The sequence below is a fragment of the Apteryx mantelli genome, chromosome 1, assembly GCF_036417845.1.
Source record: "Apteryx mantelli isolate bAptMan1 chromosome 1, bAptMan1.hap1, whole genome shotgun sequence".
Taxonomy (NCBI): domain Eukaryota; kingdom Metazoa; phylum Chordata; class Aves; order Apterygiformes; family Apterygidae; genus Apteryx; species Apteryx mantelli.
In genome coordinates, this window is record NC_089978.1 from 154681006 (window position 1) to 154704957 (window position 23952).

The 23952-nt window shown below is 42.4% G+C and overlaps 1 protein-coding gene across 1 annotated transcript in view; it reads right to left on the reverse strand.

Moving 5' to 3' along the window:
* Positions 1-438: 438 nt before the first annotated feature.
* TMTC1 (transmembrane O-mannosyltransferase targeting cadherins 1) overlaps positions 439-23952 on the reverse strand; it is a 146772-nt gene continuing 123258 nt past the window's right edge. The window contains exons 12-20 of the mRNA XM_067289858.1: positions 20651-20794; positions 13478-13586; positions 7813-7915; positions 4428-4563; positions 3632-3776; positions 3047-3184; positions 2516-2638; positions 1287-1364; positions 439-579 (exon numbers count right to left, since the gene is read on the reverse strand). Of these exons, the coding sequence (XP_067145959.1) occupies positions 439-579; positions 1287-1364; positions 2516-2638; positions 3047-3184; positions 3632-3776; positions 4428-4563; positions 7813-7915; positions 13478-13586; positions 20651-20794 (1117 nt within the window). The remainder of the gene's footprint in view (positions 580-1286; positions 1365-2515; positions 2639-3046; positions 3185-3631; positions 3777-4427; positions 4564-7812; positions 7916-13477; positions 13587-20650; positions 20795-23952) is intronic.

Sequence of the window (23952 nt, forward strand, 5' to 3'; positions counted from 1 at the left end):
TATGTCCATCTTCCTGGCTCAGAAGGACCTGGCAGCACTTGCAATAAAGCCCATTAGTGATACTTTAAGCGGACTAGGTGAGTCTGTGTTGAGTAACAAGAGGTGCTACTTCACCCTCACGGCAGTGGATGAGTGCTGTCTCCACAGCTTCCCCAGTGATGATCAAGATATTGAAGGTACATGTCCCACCCACACTACTTGTGTGATTAAGATGGGGTCAACCTAAACATGAATCTTGATAACAGGGAGGTTTTCATTCGTTCTCCAGCACGTTCCACGTGAGCTGAGTGTCTCCTGTAACTTTGGTCAAACAAGCATGCGTCCAAAATTTGCCTTCCATAATTCTGAATCATATCAAAGTTCCTTCAGTGTCGCACTTAGGCTTCCACCATACTCTTCTCCAAGGATCATGAGTTTCTTTCCACTGGTGACTGAATGCTATGTCTGATCTTTCTCCTGGACTTCTTGTAACCTCTTCTCTAATCGATCCAATTTGGCCAGATTCTCCTTCAGCAACTTGCTGTTTGGAACCAGCTGTAAAGCTTTCTCATAGTAGCTACGGGCAGTGATGTAGTTCCCCTATGAAGAAAAAGAGTGACAGATCTCATTCACATTTCCTGACATAGAAAGGTTCATTGCTTGGGAATGGTGAACACCGTAACACAAAGGAAAAAGAGTTTTTAAAACTTTCATAACAGGAACACTTCTTTATGAAATGGATCACCTAGTGGTGTTAGCCTAAATTAGATCAAACACCCATGGCAAGAAGTAACTAGTTTTACTCATAGGTAGCATAAGAACATAGCTTGACGACATCCTTCACTGTGACTCAAGACCCAAATCATAATGTTAGGCTAAAGTAATCAAAAGAAAAAAAAGAAGAAGAGGCCACAGGTCTGTCTATGTATTTCCATAATGTCATGTCAGTATTCTACAGCAGACATCTTCATTAAATGAACTAGGTAGAGAGGAATTTTAAAATTTGACTCATGGGGACATTTCTCTAAGGCAGGTCAACAATTCAAGCCGGAAAGCTTTGGAGATGGACAAGCTGCTTGTCCTCTTAAAACATGTATTTAAATTACAGGATACATATTCCCAAGCAACCTGGTAGGGAAATTCTAGCTGGGGCTGGAATAGACTTTCTTCCTTTTTGAACAAAATAGGTCGTGGTCACTTACTGCCCACAAATACGTAGCTCTTGGCAGTCTAAGGCAAGTTTAGCTTTCTGTCCTGAGTAGTGGTCCCTGGAGTTGACAGCTTAAGGAAAAGCAAAATTTTCAAACCTTGATGTGTTCAATGCCTCCCATGTTCATCCAGGCTTGTGCTTGGTCTGGGTTGAGCTCCACAGCCCGTTTATAGCTCTAAATAAATATGAAACATTTTTAGGTTAGAAGTCTGAATCTTCAGTCAAAACCAGTTAAAAGAGGGGAAAGAGACTAAGCTTCCCCTCCCTGCATCCATTTAAAATATAGTTTCAAATTCTTCTTATATACAGTACACATGCTGAAATTCAGTCTCTTTTAGTAGAGATGACAGATTGTACTTTTTCCCCACTGAGTTCATCTCACAGGCTTTGCCATGCCCACTGCATCACATGAGAATCCACACCACATCTGCGACCTTCTCCCTGCTGCCCTGCACCACAAGGGTGTCCTGCATGTCAAGGTCATTCCCACCAGCAGGTGCCTGTCTCCCAAAAGCAGTGTGTGGGTTGGGATGCTCCTTATTTGCAAGGCTTTTATTTGGAGCTGGCTGCAGACCTATGGTACAGCCACCTGTGTGGAAGTTTCACAAGGATCTGGGGGCAGTGCTATCCCTCCCCATTGCTTCTGCCAATGTATATGGAAGAAGAAGCAACAAGGACCTTCTGGACTCTGTCAAATAGCACCATTTTTATGGTATCACAACAGAAGAGGATTCAAACCAGTATTAGACATCTCTAAGGATACCAAGAATATTCAGAACTGCCCAAATAACATAATTTTCTGTGCTGTTATTCTGTGCTAACACAATTTCTGAGCTATCAAGCCTCCTGCTCCATAGGATAAACCAATCTCTTAGCTAGTAAGTAATGGGGTCAGATATAATGACATGGTGGCCTCTCACTGGGTCCCTGAGTCCCTGAGCTTTCAGTTGAGTCACATGGAGTTGGGCATTGTCAGCAAGAGGGGCTGTGGCTGTATGGACCAAGACTCCAGTCAGTACGACAAGGCCTGGACTCCTCCATAGTCTCACCTTGACTCTGTACTTAACCTCTCAAGGCAGGGTGCTGTATTTCCACACATTAATAAAAAAGGCAGAGGTGAGGGGTAGAAACCGGTCCTCTAATGAGAAAAACAGTTTTAACTAACTCTGGCAAAGACATCACTGCTCCATAGCTTTAGCTGTACCTCTGGTGAACTGATGAGCTCCCAAGGTCAAAACCCATGGTACATGCAGCATGGAGTATTAGCTGCAATGAGTTAACTCCATTCTTTAACCTATAAATCTATTGGGCTTAGAGCAGTCATACCTCAAAAGCCTTGTCAAGGAGATTCTGTTCTCTTAGCTGGTTTCCTTTAGTGAAAAAGAGCTCTGATATGACTTTTGGATCCTTTGGTTTTAGCTGAAGAGCTTTATCTATAACTTCAAGTGCCTGTGAAAAAGCAGAGGATTTGTATTACTGTATTCTGCTCCTTTCACCTTCTTATGCTCACTCCACCACCAGGGTCTCTTGACATAGGAGCCAAAGTAACAAGTCATCATCTGCTTCCCTCATTTGTCCCACACTGTTATCACATTTGGAAATGAGAGTTTTAGATGCTTTTGGCTGACGTGCAGTGGGGCTGACAGCGGTAGGAGCAGTAAAGACTCACAACCTTTGAAAAATCACACTGCTTAGCTTCAGACCCATTACCCAGATAAACAGAAGGGTTTAGTAACAAAACTAAACCTACTGCATGTGTGCTAAGGCACCTGACATGTCTCTGGAGAGGCAGAGTGTAAAATTCAACTTGAGCGCTGTATCTGAGCCCTTGGGACACCAGCACGGAGACCTCTGTACCTTAGCATAGTGCTCCTGCTTGCTGTAGATTGCTGATAGAAGACGGTAGCACTCCAGACACTCCGCATCTTCGTAGAGTATATGGTTTGTCATCTTTTCAGCTTCCTTTGTCCGCCCCATCATTGCTAAAACCTGGGCCTAGAGATGCACATTATGAAGAGTTATAATTTTTAAAGACTCAGCTCCCTTTAATATTCCGTGTTGTACCCAGTGAATGGTCCTGGCCTCTTGCTTTGTGGCAAGGCAGGGGCTGGCAGTGCTAAGAGGCAACTGTTCATCAAGGAAAGCCAGAAAGACTAGCAGTAACCCTTCCTAGTGAGTAAGGGGCAGATCAGATTTGATCTGTGACAGGTCCTGCTTAGCTGGAAAGGTGGTGGCTGAGACACAGGGTCTGAGGTAGGGAGGGTGTGAGGAGGAAACAAGAAGAGATGTTCGCTTGATGGCCAGCATGGATATATAGCCAAGTTCTGTCTGGCCTCTCTGCAGAGCTTCACCCTTGGGTAATTTTCACACTAACATGGCCATCCCTTTCCATAGTGATAGTGTATCATGGCCCTGTCCTGACCATGCTAGTCCTACACTCACCAGTGCCAGATGAATCTCTTTATTCGAAGGCTGCAGTGACACGGCTTCTCTATAAACCTGCAAAGCTTCTTCATACCTCCCAGTGTTGTAATACAGAGCCCCAAGTGGGGACAGGATTTCAGTTTTCTGGGATACCTTCAGTGCCCTGAATGTTGGGAAAAAGAGAGGTTTCCAGGTAATTTGAGGATCAAAGCAAAAGAGCAGGGTGTGGTTTGCGCTGGGACAAAGTAGCAAACCTCTGCACTCTGCATGGCATAGTCCCATCCCAGAAAGCACAGTCTGAAGTTCTTGGGGAGTGATGAGGGTGCCCATGGCAGCCATCCCTCTGGCAAACTTAGAAGGAGAGAAGACCACCTCCAAAGTGTGGACAAACAAGCAGCAGGGGTGGGGAAGGCTGACAGTGGCAGAGGCAGGGGAGTGCTAGCACAAATCAGGATGCCAAAAAGGAGGAAAAAAAATAGTCCACCCTGTTTCATACCAGCAGGCAATGTTGGCGCATTGCTGTGAAGGGCATGAATTCCCCAGCCGAAAGTGGCAGCGTACATTGTGGCAGCTTGGGAACAGTCCAGGGAAGTCAGCACTGCCTGAGTCAGTGCTTACCAACAAACCACACCCATTAAATAGCCAACCAAGCAAAGGCAAACCCAATTTCAAATGGATGGAGAAGGGGAGAAAAAAATGCAAATGCTACACTGGCAGATTGAAATGTCACCAAACTTTTTAATGAGGCCCTTTAGCAAGGACAAGCCGTACCTGGGGGTAAGGGAAACATCGGTCTCTCAACTCAAGTTCTTACCTTTTGTACCATGCTTCAGCCTCTTTGTTCTGACCCAACGAGCGGTAAAGCCTGCCCAGGTTCACCATGGCGACATGGTGATTTGGGCTCAGACTGATGGCCTCTCTGTAGTGGGACACAGCCCTCTCCGGAGCCCCTGGACAGGAAAACAGCTGTTAAGCTGGTGCCTCAAGAAAATCATCTAGCAACTTCAGCATGCAGTAATGCTTTAGGTTTTCTTCCAGCTATTGCTGTATGCTTGGGAACCATTTTGAGAGGGAATCCTGCCTCAGCCTTTCTAGAGATTGAGCATAAGGAAAACTGCTGTCCAAATAACGATTTAGGGCCCAATATTCAAAGATGATCCTGAGAAAAAGGTTTACTTCGTCTAGGTTTTTGCACTTTGTGGGTACAGTCACCAGAAGACGACTCCTGACTGAAAGCACTCCTCCTACCACACTCCTTGGGGAAGGTACCCCCGTGTAAGGACAGAGCCTACCCTAAAATCCCCCAGGAACACACACTGCAGTGAACAGCTCCCCAGCTGGCTGCAGGGTACGACCGGGTGGGTATCTTGCAGTCTGCCCTGCTGCTGCTGTACACCAAACAATTTGCAAAATCATCAAGTCATTGAATCCCACCTCCCAGCAGAGCACCCTTCCACCCACGTGCAAGGGAGTCTCTCCCACGCTGGCCCACCACCCATTTGGGAGAGGACAAGGGACACAGAGAACAAGCCGCCACGTACACCTTATAACCCGATCAGAGCCGCAAAGAGTTTCAGCTGTATCAAAACAGAAAATATTCTCTATATCTCTTTTGTGTCTGTCTTTACTCAATCTTTGTGCATGGCTCAAAAAGAATGTGAGTAGGTGCCAGTAACCAGCTAATTCCCACTTTGATACAATAAATCCAGGACAAAAGGTGTCTAGGATGCCTATTTTGGAGCACACAGGCACTATCTCCATGTTTCAGAGGAGCCATTGGGTGGCACTGCTCCACTGTAAGAAAACATCTACCTATGCAAGGTTCTACAACCCATGACATCACCAAACACCGCAACAAAATACAACACTGCAAATGACCTCAAAAGCCTATAATAACAGTGCCTCATATTTTTAGGAAATGCCAATTTTCAATTTGAATTGAAGAAAGGTGCCAAACCACTATGCCAGAGGCCTTAAGTTCTACTTATGAAAGTATATTTTTATTTATCTAAATAATGGCTTTCCTCTTGAAGGACCATGCAGTGCTTTCCTCAGGCACAGCCTGCATACTAACTACAAAATACATTAATGGGGCACAGTCAAAAGTCCTGGCAGTTCAGCAATGCAATTGTCAGATTTTTAGCCACAATGATGATTTAACTAGTTTGCATACTTTAGGCCAGATATTTCTGATGAAAACTGACACTCATGGAGCTTTGTCCACCAGCAAAGCCGTAGAGCACTGATATTTTTTAAGTCACATCAATTTACAGTGTATTTAATTCCATTTCTAGCTGGAAAAAAGAACTTGAAAATGGCCTGCACTTGTTGGGGCACTGCACATATGTTGCTGAATTTCTATTTTCGTAGCATTTCAGATTTAGTTTGATTTTTCTTGAGATTATCTATGCAACATAAAAGTAACATTATCATGTCTCAGTCTTTCCTTTAAAGGAGAGAAGAGAGACATCTGTAGGGAGATTCAGAAGCACTTAAGATTCAAAAGGCCAACAACACATCTTTCAGGGTAGGAATTTTTTAAATATCAAGCAGCAGCCTCACTCTGCTCCTGCTGCTGAGCAGGCAGATGTTTTTGAAAATCGTATCTACAAAACATGCTGGGAAGCAGCTGGGCATGCACCGAAGTCCTTAAGGTCAGCCAGCGTCTACACTGTTAAACGCATGGGGGTAACACATGTCATTAAGGGAGGCACAATGAGTGTCTACTTTCACTGCGGAGTTAGCTAGAGGTATGGCTCCCCTGAGCTGATGCCAGCTTGAGGCTTGCTGCACAAAATTCTACAACTGAATTGGAGCAGTGCTTCATGGCGATTCCCTCTAGCCCCATCAGGGAAGCCTAGGACCCCCAGGGAAGCTACTTCCTTCACACTTCATCTTGTGTTCAGGAGTATTATTTACATATCATGCCTAAAGTTTCAAAATTCAGGGGTTTTTTTTAATTGTTTGTACATAGGAAAATGTGGTAACAAAACAGAAAAAATAGTTTTTACTTTGGCAGAATACACAAGTGCAAAAAGAAAGTGGAGTACACTATATCAGAATAAATAATTTTGGCAGGAATAGAGCAGTTTAGCTGGGTCAGGGAGCGAAAGGAGCACAATATCAGAGTGGAATTACTGACAAATTTTTATTATTTAAAAATTTGAATTTTGGCAGGACAAAAACTTAGAATCTCCACCTATGTCATTAATGCCATGTTTCCTTTTTTGATTATAAATACTCATCATTTTGGCTTCATATTTATTTCACACTGATACCACAGAAGAATGATGATGACTGAGCATCAACTTGGAGGTAGGACCACCACCTACAGAAGGATGGACACTGCTCTTTGCCACTGCCCTTCCTTCCCAAGCGTTACTAGCGCCTGGCATTGTGTGAAAGGAGCAGAATCAGTAGTAACTGCGCTCATTAAGCCTGAAATACTTCATCAGTGACTCTCAGCTCTGTTCTGGAGGAATGCGGGTGAAGGAGTAGTTTGGTTTCTACTAGTAGTTTCTCAGTTCAAAGTTGGACTTGCTTATAAAGCTGTCAATAAAAGGTGGCAATTATAGTGGTGTTTTTTTTTTATTATGTGAATGCCAGGAAGTGCCTGAGTCCTTGGAAGCTGGATGGGAACCAGTAGCCCAGAAGAGAAAGGCTTTGTATTTCATTATGGAGCTCCTGAGAAATCAATTCAGCCCACAGGATCTTAGGTTTTGTTTTCACGGATGATTTTGGTTTAAAAGCCATGTTTGTTTTACAGCAGTGGCACTCAGCCTTTACAGTCAAAGAGCTGCTTTGTCACCAAGTAGGGTAGCAAGTGCCCCAAAGACCATAATGATCCATTTGTGCATCTGGGATTTTGTTTTATGTGGCCATGCTATCCTGGAGAAATGGCAGTGTTGTTGGGATGCTGCCTAGTTCAAATTAAAGAAGGCAACTGCCTGTGCTAATAAGGTGAGAAACACTGTAGGAAACAGAGGCTGAATGCCACTGCCATACACTGACTGCTTTGACTGCAAATTTCAGTACACTGTGCCATCTCAGCAGAGCAGGGATATTTACTTCTAAGCTATAGTGGAAGCATACCCACTGCTCTGGAATTTTTTGACAATCTTTTAAAAATGTACTACTAAATAAAACAAATCAAAGCAAATAAGTCAGAAAGAGAAAATTCCTTGCTCCATCTCACTTACCAGTATCAACTAAGAAAACACCATAGTTGTTATGCAGATCAGAGCTCTCTGGACAATTCTCTATGCCGGCCTTATAAACCTCCTCTGCTTCTTTAAATCGTTCCTTAAAACAGAAAGAGATGTCTTAGCTGTGGCAGAAACAGTGTCAGCATCAGCTGCATACCTGCACGTAGTGAAAATACCACTTACAGTCCTGCACCGCGGGGGCCACCTCCCTCGCTGGCCCACCCCACCAAGCCGCAGGGACTAGCCAAGGTGTTGAAGTTGGGGGTCCTAGGCTGCCCTATAGCCCTGGGGGGAGAGAGGCAACTCCTGAGGTCAGTCTGGACACTACCTGGGCTGAATCACTGCGAACCCTTTTCTCTCCCCATGGACCAGGTGCTTACAGCTCCCCGGGAGAACCTGGCAGTGGCCATTGCCTCGAGGAGGCCAAAATTACACCCCACGTCCTGGATGTGATTAAAAGATCAGAATCTGCTGTCTGGTGCCCCACAGCAATTCTGACAATTTTTCCCCATACATTTGCAATTGGAGCTACCTGTAAAACAGTAATAACAGCTGGAAAAGGTTACTTTTCAGGAGCTTCAGTGGCTTGTGTGTAATGTCAGTGAGACTCAGCTGGGCACACACCTAGCTGGGAAATGCACAGTGATAGAGTTAAGAAATATCTGTCATTTGGGGGCCGATATATTTTATTTGTTTAATAAGCATCTTGCTGGCTAGCTTTTCCCCTCAGGAGCTCTGCTCTTGGTTCCCTAAGCAGCAGGAAAAACACGGGGAACAAAAGCCTGGGGTATGTGTGACAGCTGGGGGAAGGAGAGAGCTAGTGCAGGGGAATGGGGGAAGGAGGAGGAAGATCAGGAGCAAAGAGGGAGTGGGACAAATCAGACAGATCCAGATTAAAAGCAGGTTTTGTCAATGTGTGAGATGTAGCTCACTGAGATCAATGGGATGTGCCATTGGCCTGATTTTCAGATGTGCTGAGCCTTTTCATTTTGCACAGATTTCAATGAGGTTTGATGGTGCTGAGAGTTTATGGAAATTACAGATCTGTTCTTTGGGACCATCTTGCCTATGCAAGTGCTCTACGGACTGTGCCCTGTCTAGTCTGCACTACGTGCATGGGCATCCAGGTCCTGAAATGAAAATAAGGTGTCTAGTTTGGATCAAGCAGCAACCTAATAAGGTTTTCATTTCCCTCTAGCCAGACAGTACGTGCCAGCTGCCTGCAGGCTCATTAACACCACAGTTATTGCATTTTTCTCCCCCCAATCTCAGAGCTTTGCTATTGGCATGTTATTTATGGAGGGAAAGCTTTTTACAGTGGAAGCAAGCAGGGTGCAGAGGGTAAAACCTCCAGCAGCGAGGCTCTTTTCTCAATTTGTCCACCCAGGTGGGCTGGAAGAGCCCCGTGAAGACAACCCCCACGGCTTCTTCCTGAAGGCCTGGGTGAAACGGGCCACTGGGCTCTCCACTGAGGTGGGCTTGGAGACACCCAGAGAAATCTCATGGTCGGGAGCTGAATCCATGCTGAAACAAAAGACAGGTCCACTAATGCACTGCCCCACCAATGCTCCCAGTGACCCACTGCGCCTTGCCACTGGGACCTGCCAAGGAGCCAGGCTTCAGGCAGACAGCGTCCTCTTGGACGGCCCCACACGCTGAGGCAAGATGAAGACCACTTCTAGCAGTCAAGGCAGGCCTTGAAAAAATATTTTTCTCAGACGACTCTGTTAATTGTCTGTGGGAAACGGAACTGATTTTGCTGTTTAGTCCAGCTTTGAATTCTTCTCTCCTCAAAACCTGCAAATCTCAGAGCATGCTGGGCTCTCTCTGGATTTAAGGGGTGTACCTGACAGCAGCATGTAATCTGCAGTTGTTTAAATGCGTGGACTCCTTTCTTACCTCCTATTTCAGAACTTGAAAGCTGGAATTAATAGCATTTGAAGACTATGACTTGATGAAAGCAAATCGTTTGTCACAGTTAAATGCTTTCACATTTACATGATAAAGGTCAACCAGCAGAAAAGATAGTGTGTGATAAAACACAGAAACACATTTTTAAGAAGTGCTTAAATTTGGACATTTTGGATAAATTTATATAGATTTAACATCATTAGTCTGTGGGGTCAGGAAAAGTGTAGTAATCATCAGAACTGACTAAAATGATGAGCAGCTTTCTCAGAAAACATCTGTCAGAGAGACATTAACAGGTATATTTTCAGATTTCTGTATTGATTTCTTTTCCTCTAATTTTAGTTTTCAGCAGTGGTATATGGCTCTGCATGCATACATGAAAGTTTTCTGCATTTAATTTACTGAACCTAAATCCTATCTTCAAAATAAGGAAGTGCTGTGTTAAACTGGATTAGCAGTGTCCCAAGTCAAAGTATTCACGCTCACAGAAACTTAGCATTAGGTGCACTTTTATCATTGTTGCACTGCACATGCACTCGTAAAACACTTTTTTGGCATCTAACATCCTGACCTTGCATGCAGCAGGCTCAGTGCAAGTCTGAAACAATTTCTCTAACCAACTGTTTCTATTAAGTTCAGTCAGAAATTAAGAAAGGTGTGTCAGAGCTTTCTCCCTCATAGCCTATCTTCTCCTTAGGAAAAATGCAATAAGATAACCAAGGCTTGATTCTCATTAGCACTTATTAATGCCACTTCCAGATCTTCATGAAACATTTATCAAGCTCACAAAACTCAGAAGGCTGCCTTAAAAAATGTATGAGATTTTTATGATTTTAAGAAAATTATGCATCTGAAGATCTCTCAGTTGAACTCCAGGGTTTTTAAGTCTGTTTCTTTTTTTTTATGTTTTTTTTCAGACTCGGTATGTCTGAGTCACATCTGCAGGGTTTCCTCTGCAGCTAGGTTAAAAAGTTTCTTTTTCTTAGGGTATGCTGATGTTCTCACAAAAAAACAAAAACAAAAAAAACCCTTGACTCCAGAAGCTAGAGCCTAAAAAAGCCATCAAGTAGCTTGAGATGGCTGATGAAACTTCAAAAGTGGGCAAGAAGGTATACTCAAGAGAGTCAGAGTAAAGCCAAGGGAACCGGTGTTGTTACAGGAGTGTGAAACCCGCAGACAAAAATATTTGATTTCTGATATTAGCAGCACTGAAATGGTAATAGACTGTCATGGAATACTACCACACACCGTGACTGAGTTATGAGATCAAGTAGAAAAAGCTGTAAGAAGGACAAGCACTTATAAAAGGCACAGACCAGGCAAACTGTTTTATACAATGTGTTGTTTTTTTCTTTCCCAAGGTTGTTCTGGTTTCAGAATCAGCTATCAAGGAGAGAAAAGGGCAATTACACTGAGTTACAGGCTAATTCCCTGGAGCATGAGACATTCCTCTTAAGAGCATTTTTCACAGCTACAGAAGGAAAGGAACCGTAAGCCCGATTTCAGATTCAGAGCCTTTAAATTACAGGGGCACACTGTGCAGGACCAACCAAGGCAAACAGGACACTATTTCACTGTGTCACTTCCATCTGCTTCCTCCCGTCTTAGCCTTAGCACAAAGCTAGAGGAACAGAAGTTTGTCACAAGCATGGTCACTTCATGAGAGTTATTTAAATATGCAGCTTCTAGCACTTCAGCCCCTTTTCTCTCACATCCCCATGGGAAGGAACTAGTTCATACTCCCTTCCTCAAAGCTACGCAGAGAGTCTGTTAATGCAGCCCGCTGGGATAACTTTGAGCATACTGCCTGGCATCAGTGATAGCTGAAGAGGTGTGAGAAGAACTCTGGGCTACAAGCAGAAAGGAAAACAGCTTTGTAACTTTTAGCCCTTTCGGAAACTATTGCTCAGGCAAGGAGGAAAACCCCAAACCAAAAAACAGGATCCCATTTCTCCCTCCTGGCAGGTATATCATCCTCTGGGCTGGAGCTGCCAAAGTCTCTGCCCGTACCCCTCCGGGAACTGCACAGCATCATTCTGCAGCCCTCAGCCATGGGGAGCGGTGCGTATTTGCAGGACGGCTCCTACTGCAGTCACTACGATGGCTGGGCAAGGACGCAGCTTGCAACACGCAAGCTGCACAGTCAGGTAGTCATCTGCTATGGCTGAACATGAGAAGGTGTTAAAAGCCTGCAGGAAATCGTTATTTTCTGAGGAAACTGTACAAACTATCTTTTTTCACTTCCACTTACTCAAGCCTCAAGATGATGAACAAACTAAGAGTAGGTGAATTATTGCTGGACTTACTAACAACAGTTGCTTTGGGCAGATGGCTTCGGGACTCTATAATGTTTTTATTGCTCTGTTGACCTTATGACCGATGGTTCTAATTAATTAATTCAATTAGTAATAAAACCAGGTATTACTGCAGAGAACTCATTTCCTATACTTGCAAGAGACTTCATTAAAGGGCTGATTCAAATCACAGATCCCATTCAGCAAGGTTCTTCTTTCAATTCATACACTCTATTTCTAGGTCTCTGCAGCTGTATATCTGATAATAATTGAAAGTCACTTAAAAGGGAGAAGAAAATAGCACAAAACCTTTTAGTAACCCATATTTATCAAAGGTGGATTTTGTGGAGTGCCTATATCATGAAAGAAGCCAGAATAAGCCAGAGTAAGACCTTCGCTTATAGTTTTGCCAAAATTTAACCACCTCCTTTTTTGGAGAGAAGGTTTCAGCTAATTCTGTTAATCAGACTAATGGAAAATAGTGAAAGATGATATTCCCTGACGCCCAGAGGGGAAGCTGCGGCAAGATGCAGCTGACGTCCATGGGAGCAATGCCGGAAGCACAGCCTCCTTTGGCTACTGCTCCATGCTTGGGGAAAACCAGACCCTGACGGTCTCCAAATGGGCACCCACACTTCACGGCTTCTTTTGAACTCAAGCGTTTTGTGCCTCCATTTCCTCTTTCTTCAGCGGGAACAGCAATAGTTCACCTCACAGGGAATTTGCAGAAATAAATTACATAACGTACAGAGAGTACTAAGGGACCAGAATAATAAGCATGGTGAAAAAGCCCAAGAGGAAATGAGTAATCCTGCCTCCAGAGTGCAGTCTGGACGGTGTGCAGTAAATAAGGCCTGGGGCCACATACTGAACAATGAGGTTAAATAAAATATCAAACAGCTGCTCATTAAGAGCAACATAAAGCAAGTGAACCTTCCCACTCCCAGTACGTGACCATCCACCTGCATAATTAAGAGCTGCATCCTAATGCACATATGCAAAGGGCTGAATTCAGGCTGCAGAGGCAACCTTATTTTGGACATTTCCTAACTTTGGAGTGTTTTATTATAAAATCTTAATGTTATCTGTGTGCGTGTGTGAGGGGGGGAAGGGCTTATATATTCTGCTGTCAAAACACTCTAGGTACACTATAATAATGGATCAAGCCTTTGCTAAAGACATGAAGAGCTGCAAAAAGGATATTTACTCACAATTTTAATAGCAATTTAATTCAAAGCCACATCAGGTGGGTGTAATTACTCACTGAGAATGAGTTGCCTCCTATACTGAAAAAGTCAGCTCTAAAGCAGCCCAAAAGATCTCTCCAGACAGCCATAGATTCAGTGCCTGTGTGCGACGTGAGAGCTTTTCGAAGGCATTCGGCTGAGAACCACACCTGCAATGTCAGGGCATCACGCACAGAAGGAACGTGAGCTTTGGACGAAACCCGTTACCTGCTCGGCTAAGAGGGAAGCCAGGCTTGAGTAAGCGTCTGCGAACTCCGGGCCGTATTTAATGGAATCCCTCAGCAGGATTATAGCCTCCTCCTTCTTCCCTTGGGACCTGCATGCCAAAAAATACAGGAAATAATGAAATTTAAAAAAAAAGGGGGGAAAAGAAAAGTTCCTTTAATAGATGTTTAGGTCACCCATTGATTAACTGCTTTAAAGAGATGTAAAAGTCTCTGTCTTGTTCTTTTCAGCAAAGACTAAATAATTAACTCTCACCTTCTCTCCATGGTCTGAGAGCATCCCCTGAGCCCGAGCAACTCCCTTGGCCTTTCTCTGTGCATACAGGACTGCAGGGAGGGGCTGTGGTCACTGAATACATGCAGACATGGGATGCATGCTAAATTTTATATGCTGGCACATGCACTTTCTGCACACGGTTTTTCAAAGTCCCTGGAGCAGCACACAGGCTCCCTGCAATGACTTCTCATTTTTGATTTGAGTGGCAGCTGCGAGGGGAGGAGAAGGGAGCCGACAGGCTGGGCTGTCTGGTGACTGTCGCACTGGGCATTATCCAATGATCCCAACAAAGGTAAAACACCCCCAAAAATAATGTATTCCCCAAAACCCCACACTGAAGAGCAAAAAATATTTTGACTGTCAGACAATCAGTATTAGTTCTCTGTCTGATGAGTCATAACCATGATATTCTGTAAAATTCTCCAGTCCTGTAGTCCTACTCTCAGTATTTCTCTTTATGACAAATATATCAAATTCTGCCTCATCCATCCAATCAGGAGTTAAAGATATATGAAGGGCAAGTCAGCAAAAGGGTCCCCAAATATAAAGTATATTTTCTAAAAACACTGCAGAGTCTTTGCATGTTCCTAGACAAGAAGTGCTGTTATATATCAGGACTTATGTCTTAGTTAAATTACTACTTTTAAATTAAAAGTATTGGTAAATCAAATCTGTCTGGGATCTCTGTCTGGGATCCCATGCACCTCAGTCATTAGCCTGTGCTTCAGATCTTAATGATTATAAACAGAGATATCTGAGGGATGGCTACACTGATGAGCTACAATTTTTCCAGTATTACTCTGCTTTTATTGCCTTGGGAAAAGGAGAAGGTTTCCCAAGCAAACATTTAAGGATGTTTATTTGAGCTACAATTTCTCCAGTACTGCTCCATATTTCTTTCCTTGGAAAAAGAAGTTTCCTGAACAAATATCTAAGGATGCTTATTTGGACGGGAACAACATTTTCCTTGTGTTGGGTGTACAAAAAATATGAATAGCACAGCTTATAAAAAAGAACAAAAGACTCTGGCACACAGAAAATACGTGCACACCTTGCCACTTTGGCCTTGGATTTCATCTGAGCAACATGATCAGGTAACCAGATCTTGTTTATAAGGTGCAAATTTCAGCTGATAATATATGTGGCTTTGCAGATTTTTTCCTTTTCTAGTTATATAACTGGAAGGATAGTTTGCCTGTGCATTAAGTTAAGTAAAACCAGTTGTGCTAGTCTTTTTCTTCAGTGCTGCTTTGTATAAATTACACAACTGAAGCAAAAACAAATAAAGAACCACTTTTCCTCTGCACTAATTAAAGACTAGCTAGCTTGTCAATTTATAAAACTTTTGGGTCCCTTGGCTGGAGTTTCATGACACATTTTCATAAAGCAAAAACAGATGACTGCTTTATAAAGGTATTGATGTTTGGCAAAAATGTAGGAAATGCCAGCTACAAAAATAAAAGGATTAAGTGATCCACTCAGCAGCACTAAAAGTTCCCATTAACCACAAGTATGCACTCTGAACACAGGGCAGCCCTCTTAATTGCTCTTTTTTTCTAAATGGCCTTTTTTTTTGTTTGATCCAAGAACAATGTTTGTCTCCTGAAAGCGGGGGTAGAGAGGGAAAGATTAAGGCATCTTTTTATGTGACAGACTGAATTATACTAAAAAAAGCAGATCCAACAGTTTCTAAGAGGGCTCAGGCCTGCAAGATACCAAGTGCTCTGGCCAAGCACTTAAACACATACTTAAATTTTATGCATGCAAGTTGAAAATTAATTACTGGTTGAAGTGCTTTCCTGGAGCAAGGCCAGCATATTCAGCACTTTGCAGGATCGAGGCCATAGCTCATATAAATCTGATGTAATCTGGGAGAACGCAGAACACTGGGAGAACGGTCCGATACACTAATTTACTATGAATTGGGTATCTGCAGCAGGAAAAGGTGGGTAATACATACCTTCACTATGACAGAGAGAGGAACAAATTCACCTGACAGAAGGAGTCTATGATCACTTAATCCAATTTTTCCCCAAATTACCTTGACTTAAAATGTCCTCTCCCGATTCCCTCTGCCACTTGTGCTCCCAGCCTTTCACTGCAGCTAGCGTGTTCAAGCAGTGTGCAAGGAATGGCTCTTTCCACCCAGAGCATCTCTTCCACAATTTTGCAAGTGACCCACAGATTGAGAAACATCAGCTTAAACCATTAACTAGAGGTCTGGCGATACACAAGGGCTGTGTGTGGGCTGTTAGCACTGGAGCAAATTTCATCCACAACAGATTGAAAGGGTAGCCTAGGAATTAGTGTTCGAGTGCACTTTTTAACTTTCAAGATGATTTGTCTTATTTTGTCAAGTTAGTTCTTACTGCAGTAAAGCCAGAAACACACAACTCAGTAAGGGCTCCACAACTATTCTGAGCATGTAATTTTGGTTTTCTGTCATCCAGCTATGCCTATCTGAAAGTAAACCTCTAAGCCTGTTTGACTTCCTGTGTTAAGAATGATTCAGATTATTTAGACACATTCCTTTGGCATTCATTTATACTATGTGGATGACACCAAATTGGCAGGAGCAGGCAATACGCTGAAGGGCAGGACTGCTATTTGGAAGGACCTGCACAGGCTGAAGAAATGGACTCACAAGAAACTCATGAATTTCGACAAAAGCAAATGCAGGTCCTATGCCTGGGATGGGATAACCCCAGGATGCTACAGGATAGACTGGGGCTGACTGGCTAGAAAGTAGCCAGCTGGTCCAGGGAGGTGATCTTCCCTCTATTTGACACTTGGGAGACCACATCTGGAGAAACGTGCTGTATTGGGCTCCCCATTATAGGAAAGACATGGACATACTGACGGAAGCCCAATGGAGGGCCACCAAGATAGTCAGGGCTGGAGCACATGGCACACAAGGAGAGGCTGAGAGAGCTGCTCTGTTGGGCCAGAACAAGAGAAGGTTCAGGAGTGGCCTTATTGCTGTCTGCAACTAGCTGATCAGAGGACACAGAGAAGCCAGCGCCACACTCTTCTCGGTGACATGACGAGAGGCATGAAGAGTATCACTCAGTTTGCTTGTCTAAATGGAATGGAGAAATGTTTCACTTTCTGAAAGATCTTAAATTTCAATGCGTTTAATATCTATCTGACATTTTCCAGCCCCTTCAGACAATTACACAAGCCTGTGTCAGGATATTCACATACACATACATCCCAAAGCCTGTATTACAGAGGGCAAGGCAGTCCTTCCTATGAATAGATGAGTTTGCTAAACTTAGATTAAATCACACTAACAAATGCACAGGACATCTTGTGTGTCACTCTACATTCAGTAGAGAATAAGTGTTTTGAATAAACCCAAGATTTCAGTGAATATTATTTCTAGGCATTTCCTTTTCCCCTTGAAAACATAGTCTTAACATGCTCAAAGCATGTAAGAGTTATGAGGCTTTTCTTCATAAGAACCGCCATACTGAATATTAAAGTGCTTTACATATGTATAGATACAATACGGCAAAGAATAAGTTCCCTCCCATTCTTCCTGCAATAGCAAGCTGAGATCCTAAATATTTACTTCAAATGTTCATAACATTTTATTTACTGTCTCTTTACAGAATATCCCACAGGCTATAAATTTATGTGAGGTATTCTGAATGATCCATATTTATCTCAGTTTTTCAAGTTGTACCTCAGCAAAACTGAATCTATATATAGGAGTTAAATATTTATATAAGGTGAAACTTAAACAAAACAAAAGAAAGCAGCAACAGGCTGCTTTGTAACACTGATCATAGACTAAAAAAGGGGAGAAGGTGATTCTTCATTTTTAGATAGACCATTCTTTTGGGTCTTTGGCTCTGCCTGCATTGTTTAATTAGCCACTGTCCAATATTTATACAGGGCAAGAAAATGATGACATACAACTTTATTTTACAATATGTAAACAAAATCAGGGGCTTATTCAACCATTATCATGCAGTGCTTCCTGAGAACATTCATCTTCTGGCACCTAGCTGTCTTCATTATGTGAAACAGAAAATGGAAACATTTTTTCATCCAGGTCTTTCACAGAAAAAAAACCCTAAATATTCCACCCTGTGCTCTCCAAAACAAATTTTTATGCAAGCTTAAATCACAAGGAACAGTTGCTTGAACAGACAGCCTATTTCCAGGGAATAATGAGAGGCAGATTCCCACACGGGAACAGCAAACCCATCCTTCCAAAATCCAGGAGTTCCCCTTTCTCAAACCTCATAGGTAGTGAAATTTAATATTTGCAATCAAATTTCCACACTAGAAGCTGCAGTGGGTATAAGGAACTCTGCAGAATAAGCCTCTGAATTCCCCATGCCAGACGGTTTCATTACATGTCCTCATATAAGTAATGTTGTTACTGCACATGCTTTAAGTATTGCAGATCTGGCTCTCCCGATCTATACCATGTGTAGTCACTGAAACCTCTGTAAAGAGGACAGAAAATGTTTTTAGGTCTTGACCTTTTATCCCCTCTTGGCCATAATTTTAAAAATCGAAACACCCTTCATAATGTCTCATAACACAGCCAGAAAGTAATATCTGCTTGTAATATTCTGCATATTTTCATTTCTTTCTTAACTTATATGCATTTAGGGTCTGCAGAATACTAGTTGTCCTATATACACAGCACCGAACAGGTCTCTCTTTCCAGTAGGTCACAGTTTCTCAGTGCATGCTCCATATTAGGTTGAATAAAAAGATAATTCAGAGAGCTAGGTAGAAAATAGACACAAAGTCAGAGAAAGGGTGAGTCTGGAATCTGCCTAGTTTCCATTTGGTCATCTCATGAGTCACCTTAAGCTCTAGCATGGCTGATGATCTCTGTGAATTTGACTGATGATCCAGGAAATGTGCAGGAAAACAGGTTTGAGAGAATGGCTCAGGTTCGAGGGGAGACATTCACGAAGGATGTGACTGCACAGCATCTGGTGCACATGTGTGTTAATCCCTCCACCATGAATTCTATGCAGTTTTGAACTTTTTTTTAAAGCTGTATATGGAGATGAAGACACCTGGTTTCCATTATAATTAATACTATTAGTGTGTCCAGATGCAACAGGTTGCTTTTGAAGCCTAAAAAAGTTTCAAAAAATAGGAGTGAGTGGGTGTGGGAAAAGGTGGGGGTGAAACCTGAGTGCATTCTTTTAAAGAGCTCAGCAGAAGTGAGTATCACACACCTTTAATGTATAGCACTACATGGTATTACAGAAAGATGAAGAGTGAGTACAACCTGATGGGACACACAGTATCTTAAATATCACATTAGGAAAAACATGACATTTTGCACACAAAATAAACAGCAGTTCTACGAGGATTTTCCAGATGCTTCCTGTGTGCTTTGCAGGTGCAACAAATCTGCCCATCTGCTGGGTTGCAAAAGCCCACCAACAGGCCAGATTTAAGTGTTATTGACATAGGATGTCCTGATGCTACTTCTGGTTTGTGTCCTTTTGTATTAACATGTTATATTTAAAAAAAAGAATCACAGAGAGTAATAACTAAGGCATATGTGATGGATTAAAAGGACAATATATATTTTTAAACAGCTCTGCCATCTAAGATTAATTTCAGTCAACCAAACCTGATGAATAATACAAATACCTTCCATTCCTCTTGTAATATGTCTGTCTTTACCATTTTCCTTTTTTGTGAGTATTTCCAGTAAAGCACTAGCCTACTTTTTATTTAAGAGTTACTCATCTGCCATATTCTAACCCAAAACAATCACAGTTTCTTGGAATGTTATCCTGATAACTTCTGCATTACCCAACAGGCTAGGTAGAACTTCAGCAAACTACTTAATGTCCTTCATATAAACTCACAATGAAAGCGACTTTTTAGAACTAGAGAGATCAAGCATGTTTTGATGAGACAGTGTCATTTTATAACCAGCCCAACACTAAAGCCAGATCTGCTCTACAAGATTTACCAGAGAGCTATTACCAGCAACATCCCCCTACAAAATAGGTGCAGTTTATACCAGCAAAAATGTACACTTTTACTGCTGCAGTTTATACAGTCTGCTAGCAAAATAAGCTATCTTGACAAAAATGGGGGGGGGGGGTTGCTAGTGCAAAATAGTAGTGCAGGAATAGAAATATTTGCGCTTTTTTTTTCAAATTGCACCTCTAGCAGCTCTTAGATCACACTGGCAAAGATTCTCACATAGATCTGACTTCAGAAATAGTTATTCAAATTAATTTGCATGATTATGATTGTCTAATATTCTCCTTGTTACTCACTGGCAATCTAAATAACGATGAGTCAAATTACGAGCTGATTAATTCATGTTCTAACTCAGCAGAGTACCAATGCAGGGATGTAAGCCAACTTTCCCCTCAAGTTCAGACCATCCCCCCTCCCATAGGGATGAACCATCTCCTGCTCTGAGCAGCTCAGAGTTAGGTGTTTACGCCTAAACTACACATCCAACCTTCCATTTTCAGCTAATGAAGAGAAATAGGAACATCAAGAGAGAAGTTCATTGTTCATTAGGTCTGCAACAGATGGCTGTCTTTGAATGATGTGATTTGCTCCACTGGAAAGGCTTACCATTGAGGTGGGAATCTCAAGTGGCCAGTTTTGTTTTAGATATCTGAGTTTTTGATGCCTAGTTTGGAGTAGATGAATTCCCTTAAGCTGAAGCACGATGGCTAACAGCACCCAAACTGGCCTGGCAGACAGATGATGGGTGTCCAAACTAAGCCTTGTTTCTGTGCTGGCAGTCTTGGTTGCCAATAAGAAATAATGTCATTCCCTCATCAGCTGGTAAAAAAAACTATGTTGGTGATCCGCATAGAAAAAACATGAATTTCCTTGAAGTCAGTTCTGCTTTCAACTTACTTGAGCAGGTTGCCGAGATTGAATAGCGCGCGATTGTGCTGAGGATTTAACTGAAGGGCCCGTCTGTAATAGTCCTTTGCATCCACCACATCTTTGGTCAATGTCCCCAAGTTGTTGAGAGCACTTGCATGACGAGGGTACAGCCTGGAAAAATGGAAATGTCAAATCACGGACACTCACAAACTGACAAATAAAGCTCAGGTTGCTAGTGCTGCTACCACTGCAGTTCTGCACTCAATAAAGGGAAGGACACAAGGACACCCTTCCCTAGGTTTTTCACCAGAAAACGCTAGAGGTGAAAGTGATCAAGGGTGAGATTTAGCGTCTACAACCCTTTGTGTCATAAAAGGATGAAAACTGAAGCTCATTATGACGACAATGAAATAAATACATTATAGTAGCCCACAGAAATCCCAGTCAATTTGGGAGAAGAGCTGTGTAAGAAGATATGCAGAAGCCCCCACTGATGCTCTGTTATGAAACAGTGCACAGCAGCTTGCCCTCTGAAGCCCTCCAGGTGATCATTTTATTCATGATAGGGAGGAAGCTTTTTAAGATGGTCAAGGCTTTAGTTTGAGAAGGTCTAGTCTCAAATCCCGCTGCCCCTGCAGATTTTCTACTTTGGACCATGACAAATCATTTGACATTTCTGTGCTTTAGGTCCCTATTTGTAAAATATGAATAATAGCTTTGTAATTCATGGGAAATTGATATGGATAATGATGTTAAAAGTAGCTGGCTATGATAGCCCAGGGTACAGCATGAGGAGAGGCATTTAAAGGAAGAAGAGATTAAGGCTCTACAATGCAGTCTGACTCTCAAGTTTGAGACTGCTCTTAATCTAAGTCTTCCTATGGGTTTTTTTACCTGGAGTTTTTCATTATGTCAGTTCCGCCCTGGGATTTTCTGTACTTAAGTACCATGAATAATTCAGCATTTTATACACTGCTGCAACATTTGCATCAGTCACATTCTGGTTCCACAGCACGTAAGTGGTGGGCAGGGGTCTGATTTGGGGACGAAGCCGGGAATGTGCATGTTCCCTAGGAGAAGGGGACATGGTCTGATAACGAACTTGGGATCTTTTCTACAACTACAGAAGAAAGGAATCCCAAAATTCTTTTTCTGCCCAACACCAAGCCTAATAGACAAGCATTGCAAAGCCACATAGTTGAGAAGAGGATGTTCAAAGATACAGCAACATATGTTTTTTAAAATTTAGCCTACTTTAACAAAGGATAAATGTAATAACCAGTACACATAATAACTAATAATAATAAAAAATGACCACTACAGTGTCAACATCCCTTATGCAGAGATAACATCCCATCTCCCAGAGGTAACCTCTTCTGCTGCAAGCGCTCAGGGGCAGTTTACTGTATAAGCTGGTGTCTTAGGTATTTGCATTGTCCAGTGGCACAACTGTTCACCCACAGTACCTGCATTTGCTGCTCACTGAAGTGGTATTAGCACTGAAATAGTATCACTTTCCGTCCCTGAAGCTACTCAGCGAGCCTGACGAGCTGGCGCAGCCTGTGGCAAACCCTTCCCACAGGAACAGCAGGGAGCAAGGGAAAGGACCAAGCTTGCTTGGGCTTCGCTGGGTGGGATGTATCAGTATGTGATACCTTGGCCAGGATCTTGAATGAAGAAGGTCCTATCTATCTTAGGGCAAATAACTGAGGGCTCAACCTTTTTTCTATTTCATCCATGGGAATTCTGACATTGTTTTTAATTTAAAAGGTTTGGAAATTATATTTCTGAGCCTTTTTTTTTTCTTTTGGCTATGATAGAAGCCATGCATTACTTTTGTCAGTACTCACATATAACAAAAAGTTCTAATATCTGGCATGAAGTTGCTTGAGTTACAAGTGGGCAAGTATTTCAGACAATTCCTGGGAAAGTCAGAAACAGATTAACATTTTACAGCCCTAAACCTGATGTTTTTGCTCTAAAACTTTCAGAAATTAATTCTCCTCTTGGCTTCTAGTGTTCCCATGACATTTTAGGCCCAGGAGATTTGCTTGAACTGATTTGGAAAGGAATGAAAACTCAGTTAAGACAAAAAGAGAGAACTGATTTCACCTTTAAACTGCACAGTTCTGAGCTCAGTGCTAAAACCTTTCGACAGCAAATCACAGGATGCAAACACATCTCCCATGTATGCTGGGCTCTCTTCCTTGTGTTTTAGATTTACTTATTACATCTCATTGCCCTTTCCAAGAAATGTAAGTAAGAAACCAGAACCTCAGCTAGCACAAATTGTCAGCTTAAACCAGCTTAGCATCTAGCCTGAAGAACTTACAACATTTGCAATTTTACATATCCAAACACATGTTAAGAGGAAAAACCTGAATGCAGAGATAAGACAGTGGCATTGGGCTTTTGAGTTGGGCTTCAGTTCTTTATGTTTTTATTTGGAATACTACTTTCCTATGGCAGTAGAGGAAGGGCTCTGCCACCCACTCTCGGAGGGGAGAGGTGCTCCCTGAATGGCTGCAGGCCAGCTCATGCCAGTTGGCCTCAGGGCCAGAGAATGGGGCCCGGCCCCTTTTATTGCTTAATATGGATGTTGACTAAAGGAATAATGGCCTTACTCCATCTACCTTCTCTTCATGCACACTCACTGCTGTTATTAGCAGCTTCCTGGGCATAAAAATGGAGTAGAACAAAGTCTCATGGCCAGATTTACAGAACATCATAAAACTTGACCACAGGTGACTAATTAAAGCAACATTTACTAAAGAACTCTCAAAGTGTTTCTGCAAAATTTGCAGATATACTGTTTGTAAATTGTTTTTTATCCTTTTTGCTGTATGTGATGTATTATCCTAATGAATGGAGGCATGTGTATGTTTTTTCCTTTTATTCTTATTGGCGGTTTTCTGTTGTTTTTCAAGACTCTTGGAATCGGACCCAATGGTTCCCCATTGCCTACCTTGCTTATCTTGACTGTAAGCTCTCTGATGCAAAGACTGTCTCTTCCCATCTGTATTTATTTCTTGCAAAAGTCAGAAACAGACTACCAGGACAATGATGTCTCTGGCTAACCTAGAGTCTCTTCCTGCCACAATAATAATAATATTCAGAACCCAGACCTTGTTTTACAAATAGCTGAGACATTCTGAGATGCAAAAAAACTGTTGTTAAAAGGTATACATTGTTTTATAACTTCTCTTAAGAAGCAGAGCTTTCTATGTGGACACACACAGAGCTGCATTTTCCCTGCCACCACCATTGATAATGGTAACAGTCTGCAGGCAATATCCTTCTTGCTATGTATCTGATTAGGTAGAAATTCC